This window comes from Arachis stenosperma, chromosome 3 (genome assembly GCF_014773155.1).
Source record: "Arachis stenosperma cultivar V10309 chromosome 3, arast.V10309.gnm1.PFL2, whole genome shotgun sequence".
NCBI classification, from domain to species: domain Eukaryota; kingdom Viridiplantae; phylum Streptophyta; class Magnoliopsida; order Fabales; family Fabaceae; genus Arachis; species Arachis stenosperma.
In genome coordinates this window covers 48,489,865-48,500,599 of record NC_080379.1, presented here as the reverse complement: position 1 = coordinate 48,500,599, position 10,735 = coordinate 48,489,865, and the positions used below count along the sequence as shown (strand labels likewise).

Sequence of the window (10,735 nt, the reverse complement as noted above, 5' to 3'; positions counted from 1 at the left end):
AGGTCAGCACTCCTCCCAAGATACACATCATCTTACTTAATTTGGCTGCCAATTCGTACGGACACTGACTTGATCGTTAGAGTGTCCTTGCAGGTGGCCATCCCCCTCGTCACACCACCTCCAGCATCTCCAACTCACACCTTGGTCTTCACTCCACGTCAGCTCAGGGTTTCACCCATTCACCTTTTCATCTCCATTCGACCCGATGAGTATCCGAGTTCGTCAGGTAACGAACAATTTCAAAAAACCAATGATACTCTTTCACACACTAACAAATATCTCTTAAACTCTGAAAAATATTATTAATATTAAAGTTATATTTTTATATTTTAATAATATTTTTTAAATATTATTAAAATGATATATCTACCATAATATCAATAATAATATACACCATGCATAATATTATTCATCAAGTTAAAATAGTTAATAGAATTTATTATTTTTATCTAATATTTTTTTATCATAAATCTAATTTATTTAGTTTAATAATTTAATAATATAATATTAATTTATATTTTTAAATATTATTAAATAACTATTGATTAAAAATAATAAATTTATTAATCTTTAAGAATTATTCATTTTCACGCACGTGAGAAAAAGATTCATGTCTAAATAAGACAAAAAGTCACAAGAGGGGGAAATTAACCAAAAGAAGAACCATTGGCTCCTATGCAAAAACTAAGTGTGTGTTTGGATTTCAGTTTGCAAACGGAAGTTTGCACAAAATTGATTTTGTAAAATTGATTTTGATGAAAAGTAAGTTTGGGTTAACTCGTGATTTATGTTTGATAATTTTTATATCAAAATTGATTATAGTAAAATAAATATTGTTTGAATTATACTACTCAAAATCACTTTTAGATGAAAAATTACTAAAAAAAACATTCATCTAAATAATTTTTTTTATATACATGCAAAAATCAGAAAATTAACAAAAATAATATAAAAAATATTTATCATATAAATAAAATAAATACAATAAAAAATAAAAATATGAAAAAGAGTATTATAAATTTTATAATATCAAACAAAAAGAAAATATTCTATAATTTTTCTAGTACTGTCAGTACTCTTTAATTTAGTATTATTTTAGACTATAAATTTTTATTATTTATGACTCTATTATTATTTATAATTAATTTTTTATTTATTTGTCCTTTTTTTTATAGGATCATAATTTATATTATACAAAATTTTGATAATAAACATAGTATATAATAATTACAATTATAAATATTACAAAGTCAGAATAAATAGATAAAATTAATACAAAACAAAAATAGAGTACATCAAAAAATAGAAAAAAAAATGATAAGAAATTATAAAAATTTCATAAAACCAACAACATATATCATATGAACAAAAAATTACAATAAAATCAAATAAAAAAATAAAAAATTTCATACACAATATAAATACAATGCAAGAAAAAGATAGAAAAAAAGAATTTATATGAACAAAAAATAATAAAAATATCATAAAAAAAAGTTAACTACATTTGTCATATGAATAAAAGAGCACTACACAAATAATATAAAAATATTTATAATATAAATAAAAAATATAATAAAAAACATAAATAAAAAATACAATAAAAAATATATAAATTAAAATATAAAAATGAGTATTAAATATAATAAAAATTAAAATATTCAATTTGCTGGTAATTGAAACAAATCTGAACTATTTTGATGAAAAAGAGTTGTAACTAAGAATTATGAAGAAGCAGAAGAACTATAAAGAACTAATCTTTTTTATAGAAGAAAATATAGGGTATGGTTGGTAAAAAATAAATAAATTTTTCATCTAATTTTTTAAGGGTGATCACCAACCATGAACGTGAAACGCAGAAGCTACAAATTTTAGCTTCTCCTGAACGTGCATTCAAAGGCAAAATCATTTCTGCATTTAGAAAAACAAAAATTGCCAAACATAAAAGTGAAACTTTCAAGAAGCTCAAACGCACTTCTATCTTCTCCAACGTGGTTGTCAAATACACCCTAAAAGTCACACCACAAGTGCGTCTATCTCCGAACTTCCATCCCTTGGTTTCTCCTTTCTCCACAGCAACGTCAATGCTGACCCACTGACTGTTCCTTTTTCCAACCATATGTCACTAAAATTAAACAATAACCAGTTATCATATAAAAAAACAATTTGTCACAACAAAATAATTCATATTCATCGTATGCAACAATCAAAACAGTAATCTTCTTACTGTTATAAGTCTTTTTGGGTCTTCCAACCCCGTTCATTAGCATAATCATAAATCATGAAGAAAGGGTGCTTAGGACCCAATCTGAAGCTCACTGTTCCTGTTCCTGCAACTCATCACCCTTCTTTTCCAAGCTTCCTGTCAGTTTTTCTCTTCTCTTGTATTTTTTAGATGTCTAAGTGTGATGACTGATTGACTGTTGTGTTTTCTAACTAAAATTGTGTGCGGTTAGGAATGAAAGCGGCACGTTTATTGATGGGAACCTGCTTGTCAATGGCGACGGAGTTCTGATCGCTTCTCAGGGTGAAGTGGGAACCGTAACATTTCTTACTCAACGCTTTACACATGCTTATCTGTCTCTCTGTGTATTTATGTTTCTTATTTATTTATGAGTTTAATTTACGTAAAAGTAGGTATTTTGCTGACATGGCAATACGTAATTAGATACAAGGGTAAAAATGTTTCACACATCAAAATTAGATTCTTTTATGTATTCTATACTATTGGATTGAATGAAATGCCTTTGTTACAACGAGGAATTCCTGATATTTTTTTGGTGCTCCCTTATTGAAAACTAATTAACGAAACAAAAATGTTAGATGACGAAAAGGCAATGGAAAATAAAGGATGATGTAAACGATAAGATTCAAGTCATTTGGTCAAAGTAGAGGATGATGTAAACCATACAGTTATACATATATTACAGTAAACTGTAACACCAAACCAAAGGTTTATTTGGTACAGTTGTAACATGGAAATTTGAATCAGGGTTTCCTGCATATTTTTATTTTTGTCACAGTACTTTTGAAAAGAGATTTACATGCTGTTGTCCGAGTACGGATGGTTTTGTAAATTCACATTTCATAGTTGTGTTGTTTTCAGCCACCCCCAGTAAGGGCAATAGACAACAAACTAAGTTTGGCAGACATTGACACAATCAAAGTGATTGGAAAGGGAAATGGAGGGATAGTGCAGTTGGTGCAACACAAATGGACTAATCAATTTTTCGCATTAAAGGTTCACTGAGTGCACAATGACATTGCTTGAATTTGCAACTTATAGTTCTCTCTCTTTTTTAGATGATTTATCCTTTTGTATTGGCATTGTTGACCAAGTTTTTTATGACATTTAGAAGTTGTTTTCTTCCTACAATGACATTGTTGGTCAGGGAAAGAAATTCTTCAGAAACTTTTTTATGTCAATTGGTGTTTAGTAGTGAGTTAATTACATAAGTATTAATTCAACTAGTATGTTAGTTTAAAAGAATAATATGTTAGTTTAAAACACCATCTTGTTCACCCAACATTGGACATTTAAATTTCACCGAACATAATGATTGAATCTAGGTCCTTGGACTTACTAATTTCCAGTTATCTGATATATCTTATTTATACACATCCAATGCAACATTGTTCGATTGTCACTTATGATGTATTCTCTGTAATTCAGGAAATCCGAATGATGGTTGAGGAGCCTATGCACACGCAGATAGCACGAGAGCTAAAAATCAATCAGTCGGCACAATGTCCATATGTTGTTGTTTACTACCAATCATTCTACAATAATGGGGTCTTATCAATCATCTTAGAGTACATGGATGGAGGGTCCTTGGAAGATTTTCTTAGCATAGTGAAAACAATTCCAGAGCCATATCTTGCCGCGATCTGCAAGCAGGTTGGCGAGACATAAGAATTCACACTACAGTGTACTTTGCATCCCTGACTAGATTTGATCCATTTCTTTCCTTATGTTCAACAATGTAGGTGCTGAAGGGTTTAATTTATCTTCATCATGAAAAACATATTATCCATAGGGACTTAAAGCCTTCTAATTTGTTGATAAATCATAGAGGAGAAGTAAAGATTACTGATTTTGGTGTGAGCGCAATCATGGACACCACATCTGGTCTAGCTAATACTTTTATTGGCACATACAGCTACATGTCTGTAAGTAAAGTACTTGACTATATTTCACTTTCTCAGTAACATTTAGTACATCAAAAAATATGTCATTTAAATATTTTTGGTACATTGAAAAATCATTGTAGCTGGACAGAAATGCACATTGATTTTTCAATATTTCCATAAAATCAAAGCAACATTTAGTTTGACCAACTAAACATGCCACCATTGACTGGAATATTTATAATAACTCGTCTACTCTTCTTCACAGCCAGAGAGAATTACTGGAAACCCTGGTGGTTACAACTATAGAAGTGATATATGGAGCTTGGGACTGATATTGCTCAAGTGTGCTACAGGAAAGTTTCCATATACACCACCTGATAAAAAAGAAGGATGGGAAAATATCTACCAGCTTATTGAAATCATTGTCGACAAACCTCCGCCGAGTGCTCCATCTGATCAATTTTCTCTGGAATTTTGTTCTTTCATCTCTGCATGGTAATATAATTATGCATGCTTAAGTAACTAAATTGTGTACAATTCACCAAAATAGAGTGCAAAATATGGAGGGAGAATCTTTTGAATACCCTAGCATTTCCTAGAGCTTGAATTGATTGGGATACTTGAGAAACCTATAATTTCAAAGTAGCATCTCCTCTTACCTAATTGTGTTAAATCTTGTATTCATACTTGATTTTAATTTTACATTGGACAATTTCATGAAATGAATCCCCATCTTTTTGGAACAAAATTTGAAGATTTTAATTGATATGCACAATTAGTATAAAGGAGTTCTTCTTCTGCTTCTGCAGCTTAAACTGACATTCAAGAATGCATTGTCACAATTCACATAACTATTCAAATGGTTGTTTTGTCATAAGTTTTTATGTCGCTGCATTTGATTAAGCTTCTGATCATCCTTCAATCTTTTGTGTTTAGTTTACAGAAAAATCCAAGGGATAGAAAGTCAGCTCCAGACCTTGCGGTATGCATAAGAATCTTATCTGTACAAGTATGCCTTATAAAATATATAATATTTTTCACATTATATCTATGATTTAAATTCCAGAGACATCCATTTATCAACATGTATGAGGACTTGGATGTGGACCTTTCAGCATACTTCTCCAATGGAGGATCTACACCTGCAACCATATAAAACTTGGTGTGTTCAAAAGTAAAGAGTCATTCTAATTTGAATTATGTATCACTTCATTAGGTATCTTGAATTCAGATTGGTATGTTCATTACCCAGATGATGTACCAAAAAATGACAGTGTCGAGAACAAAGAGAGTATATGCTAATTTGTCATGTACAGCAAGGTTTTTGCTTCTCGGTAGTTAAGTGGTTTGCAATTTTAAACTGTTAACATGTTTTGATGCAAATTATACAACATAATTGTGCTTTTTACTATTAAAATGGTCATTTGTCTCGACACCCTGTACTAGTTTGCTTAGGATATTCATAGTTTCTGAAGCTAATATCTCATTTTACAATTATATCCAAAACTATTATGTTCTTGTGTAATGTGCTTGTTTGCAACCTTCCATGGATCTTTCAACCATCGAGTCACTGTAATTGCAGTTTTGATTCCTTTCTATGTAGATTCACTACTTGCATACGGTCAATCTTTGTAGCGTAGGAGCAAGAAAAACCAGTTCCTAAAATTGTCACAGAAATTGCATTTTATTGTTGAGTGATGTAAAGTTAAGGGAGTAAATTTTTCAAAGTTTTAACTAACAAATAATTCAAGGGTGGTTGATATTATTATTGGAACAGATAATCAGAAAAAAGAAAAAAAGAATTTACATGTTGAAAAAATTAATAGAAGTTCCTGATGTGAGCAACTGCTCACATTAATAATTCTTATACACAGCAAATTTCAATTCACATAACTTAACCCTGGTGAAAAATGTAAGGGCTAGACATATGCAAGTATGCAACTAATGCATGTTTGGTTAGGGTTTAAAAAGGGTGAAATTTTTTATGAATTATCTCCATTAGTAAAATTACATATGAAGCTTATCCATGAAAAATTCCATCAAGTTTTATCCCCAAACCAAGAATATAGAAAATTACCAGTGAAACAATAGCATATGAGTGAATATTCCAAATGAAGGGTTAATATCTATCTTTATTCTCTATGCTTTCTTCTTCAATTTTCTTTGGGCCTTTAGGTCTATAACAATGACTGAGACATTATCTTTGCTTCCCCTTTGGATGGCGAGTTTAGATAGACATTCTGCAGCATAATGAGCTGCAGGATCAATGCCATGGCCATGTTCTGTTGATACACTGCTGTTGTTGTTGCTGCCATTCTTCTTATGCCAAAGGAGGATTCGTCTTCGGGCAATGTTGCAGGCTTCTTCGTTTGTGATGACGTCCCATAGACCGTCACTGGCGAGAATAAGGCACTCGTCGGTTTTCTGTCTTCGAATAAACATGACTTCTGGTTCTGGAATTATCCATGGTTTCAAGTACCTATCACCTGGTTATGGACAAGAAGTAAGCAAGAATTTCAACTGCAGTGGATACTAAAATAAATGCAATTTAGCATATTTTTTATCTACTTCGAACTGGATAAATCGGATAAAAAAAAGGCACAAGTGCACATACCTATGGATCTTGACACTGCCAAAACACCAAGAACTCGGTAACCATTCCACTGTATGACCCTTCCTCCAGCAGCTTCTATTCTTTCCCATTCATCTTCTCTATTAGGCTATCAATAAGAAATAAAGATTCTTTTATCAGATAATTAAGCACCCAACAAGGAATTCCAGCAAAACAAATCCTGTAAATAGAAAGAGATTCCTTACTTTGTGGTCAGTAGACAAAGGCATGGCTTCTTTTCCACGACATAGAACTGCTCTTGAATCACCACAATTTGCGACTATAATGTGGGTTTCAGTTAGAATAGCAACCACTGCAGTAGAGCCTGCAGTCTCAGGAGTAAGGGGTTCAATACTACCCTCAAATCCATCACAATGGCTTTCACTATCCGGTGCCCCGATTCGTCCAACTGCATCATCTACTTTATGAAAACAATTAGAGAATGCTTTCTTCCAATGGTCTTGCCACTTCTCCCTCGCATTGTTTAAACTAGATTTTGCAGCTTCTATCTCCTCAGTCAACACTGAATGAAGATGTTCCCGGCAGTAATTCGCGACCTATGAAAGTATCACTTGTCTAGTGAAATGGATCAACTTCAAACTATGATGCACAAATACTTCAATTTTTTAGTCACCTATGTGTAGATGAATTTTATTGTGATTTTTTTTTTCATAAAATTACAGCATTTAGGCATAGTAACGAATTGTAATCAATATTTGTATTTGTATTTGAGCAAAATAAACTTCAGGGAATAAACAAGTATAACTGACACAAGTGATTACGGATTTTCAAACATACCTGACAACCCCCATGTCCATCATAGACACCGAAAAAGTGGGCTGATGAGTTTCCATTTTCATTAACGTGGTCATCTGCTAGCATCTGTGAAGGAACTTGAAGAAGTTGAGGCTGACAAGCAACAGCATCTTCCATCTCTTGTCTCCTTCCACAAACTGACGAGAAACCCCAACGAGGACCTCCATCAGATTCCGATGCATTCTGGAAGTCTGCTATGCTTGTTTGCTTGTCTGACACATCATGAAGACTGGCAGATAGTTTTGGATCAAATCCATCTGATCCGCTTCCATCTTCAGTTTCAAGTTCCATAGCAGCAGAAACCATGTTCTGCACTGGCTCCAGCTCTGGACTCGCCTCGATCGAACTGGACTTTCCTTGGATATTACTATTAAACTTGGTGGCAATCGGCAAATCATTATCAGAATCAGAACAATTATCAGTCAAAGTAGCAGCTTCATTCCCAGGACAACTTTTGTCACTGGCAACAGATTCAGATCTTTGATTATGTACAGAATGAAAACTGTTAGCTGACATGAATTCATCTCTCACCTTAAATTCAGTAACCATTTTTGATTCAAGGGGAGCTGAGTTGGTTCGACCCTGATTCTCCTTTACCTCTGCAGATGACCTAGTTTGGTGTTTTGGACATATATCTGTGCAGTAGTCTTCGTTTCCAACAGAGTAAGATTGATGATGACCTTCAATTGTAGGATTTAATATCAAAGCTGTTGTGTTTGCCATGAGCTTCAGACCAGTTATCTCCATGCGGGTTGCCACCGTTGACTCCTTCTGAATCAAATTCCCAAGTCTGTATGGCACCGCAATCGTCGAAGTAATTTCCTCCATAAGTCCTCTTTGATATTTTGCAGTAGCCTTATCCTCTCTAGAATCCTATACCTGTTAGCCTTCAACCACTTTTCTCTTTTCTAGTACTTAGTTCAACCGGCACAAGAAACAACAAGGAGATTCCTACGGCAAGAAATGAAAATTTGATTATAGAAATTTAGAATCAGTCTCCTCAGAAGCAGTCAACTACAGTGTAAAAAACCAAACAATCAGTTGTCCTTTTTTACTCATCAAAATTTATTGAAACAGCAAAGCTATTATATATACTAGATTATCCCTCTAGATCCTTTCTGAAAATTAATTCACCTGTTTCTTATATTTAATTCTATCAGTCAATTGGGCGAACAGGTGGTGTGCAAAAAAATAATTTATTTCTCTGCCTCCAAACCAATCCTTTGTTGATCCCTGAAATAGAAGGCAATAGATGATTCAAGAAAACCATAAAACATAAATATTAATAAATGTCAAAAGTCAGTGACCTTGTCTTCTCTCCATCAAACAAAACATGGTGACAAGGGAAATGGGGTCATTGAAAATGAACATAAAAAAAAAACAATAACAAAAAATATCACTATAATTGGGGGGCAAGAGAAGTAAGGTTCCCTGGATCTGAGGCAACTCATATCTACCATTAAAGATTCCCCTTATATGTTTGTATACCTCTTATGTTACTTTCATATGTCAACTACAAACATGGCCACCCATTCTCAAAGATCATGATTCATCTTGAACTTAATATTACTCATTCCAATTCTATGATCATTGATCAACCACACTACATACCTAGCTTTCTTTCTTTAAAGTTATTAAATTCTAAGCTGAATTGCTTACCTTATCAAACTGGATGTAAGAGTGATGGTAGAACAGAAGAACAACCTCGGCAATGGTATGCCATTAATGAATTAAATTACTTATAAGTAATGAACAATTCGTAGCACTATATATATATATATATTTTTTTTTTTTTTCCTTCAAAATGAATATTGTTGTTTAGTGAAATACTACTACTTACACAGACTCTGGAAATGATTTAAGGCCTGCCTTTGTAATTTGTCTAATGTTTTGGAAGAAGCTTTCTAAGACAAGCATCTTTTGTTTATTTGTTTAAATATTTTTTTTAACTAACAAAAAGGAGAATTGGAGAAAATGTGGCAGGGTTGCCATTTGTTCCCTTGGTGAGACGATACAAGAATGTGACACCTAAGACCCTTTCGTTTCTTATTTTAATTGGTCGGTTTGGTTTTTGGTTACATCATTTCCTAACAAATATCTTCCAAAAGGGACTCTCTTTCTTTAATATCGCCAGCACAAGATTTAGACGTGAAAGTCATTCTAATCTTAATCTTTCGTCAATTATGGGGGGCTTGATATTCTTATAAAACCTGCTCTGTTTTTTACAGCATTAATTAACTAATTTTTAGAGTTTAATTTCTGAAGAAACGCAAATTATTAGAAATACATCTCTTTACTTTTATTTATATGTTAATACTAAAAAATCTATTTTTAAATCTTATATAAAAGAGAATGCTTTTTAAGAGATATCTTTTAAAGTGTTTAATATAGTAATTTGTTAAAATCTAAAAATTGAAGCTTTTCAAAATAATTAAATTTGTATTCTATATGATCTTAAGCAGTGTCCTTTTAACAAGATTTTAAGAGAAATTGTACTGAAAATATATTCAACCTAAATTTTTTTTTACTACTATTATCTAATCTGGATCAACCGTTGAACTTGATCCATCAAAACATCAATTTCTTTTTCTTCAAAATTTTAATATAAGAATAAATAATTGAGAAAAAGGAGAAGACGACTTGAAGCATGGCAGGTACGGCAATGTGAAATCTGGAAGATACGGGCGTGAGAATCAAGAAGGGATCCCAAATTCGTAGGGGAGATGTACGTAAGCAACAAAATAATAAAGGAACATAATAATAAATGGGAATCCATATGTGTCATTGAGTTAACAGCCATCATGGTATGCTATCGGGATCATATAAGATGTTGAGGGATGTTGTTTCAACGTCACATAATTGGTGTTTATATGGAGAAATTTGTGTGTGATATTACGAAAAAGTAGTGTATATATATGAATAAAAATATTCACCATAGATAATAAATATTAACCAAGTTAGGCACTCATATGAACTTGAAATTAAAACTATTAGTAATATTCTAATGGTTAAATTATTCTATTATCCTCTATAAATTTTTTAAATTTGTGATTAAATTTTTATATTTTAAAAATTTATAATAAAGTTTTTACGTTAATTTTTAAATTTATAATTAAATTTTTATTAACCATGAATGTTACAAAAAATATTTTAAAATGTGTTTTTACCATTACAAGAATC

The 10,735-nt window shown here is 32.0% G+C and overlaps 2 protein-coding genes across 9 annotated transcripts; one reads left to right on the top strand and one right to left on the bottom strand.

Annotated features, from left to right (window-relative positions):
- Positions 1 to 2,104: 2,104 nt before the first annotated feature.
- Positions 2,105 to 5,722, top strand: LOC130965552 (mitogen-activated protein kinase kinase 2-like). 5 transcript variants are annotated; one of them, XM_057890315.1, is made up of 8 exons: positions 2,105 to 2,361; positions 2,454 to 2,529; positions 3,089 to 3,238; positions 3,671 to 3,895; positions 3,985 to 4,167; positions 4,394 to 4,623; positions 5,065 to 5,110; positions 5,195 to 5,722. In XM_057890315.1, the coding sequence occupies exons 1-8, from the start codon at positions 2,279 to 2,281 to the stop codon at positions 5,282 to 5,284; spliced, it is 1,083 nt and encodes a 360-aa protein (XP_057746298.1). In that variant the 5' UTR covers positions 2,105 to 2,278; the 3' UTR covers positions 5,285 to 5,722. The 5 variants fall into 5 exon arrangements, with proteins under 5 accessions (XP_057746298.1, XP_057746296.1, XP_057746300.1 ...); XM_057890313.1 differs by having other exon boundaries at positions 2,454 to 2,538; positions 5,195 to 5,720; XM_057890317.1 differs by having other exon boundaries at positions 3,104 to 3,238; positions 5,195 to 5,719.
- A 191-nt stretch (positions 5,723 to 5,913) lies between these two features.
- LOC130965550 (protein phosphatase 2C 77-like) lies at positions 5,914 to 9,548 on the bottom strand. Of its 4 annotated transcripts, XM_057890312.1 has the most exons (7): positions 9,215 to 9,456; positions 8,690 to 8,788; positions 8,087 to 8,506; positions 7,538 to 7,930; positions 6,946 to 7,296; positions 6,743 to 6,848; positions 5,914 to 6,614 (listed from the first exon to the last, which is right to left on the bottom strand). In XM_057890312.1, exons 3-7 carry the CDS (start codon positions 8,381 to 8,383, stop codon positions 6,268 to 6,270), a joined length of 1,494 nt encoding a protein of 497 aa, XP_057746295.1. In that variant the 5' UTR covers positions 8,384 to 8,506; positions 8,690 to 8,788; positions 9,215 to 9,456; the 3' UTR covers positions 5,914 to 6,267. The 4 variants fall into 4 exon arrangements, with proteins under 4 accessions (XP_057746295.1, XP_057746293.1, XP_057746292.1 ...); XM_057890310.1 differs by having other exon boundaries at positions 7,538 to 8,506; positions 9,396 to 9,548; XM_057890309.1 differs by having other exon boundaries at positions 7,538 to 8,506; positions 9,215 to 9,457.
- Between the last annotated feature and the right edge of the window lie 1,187 nt (positions 9,549 to 10,735).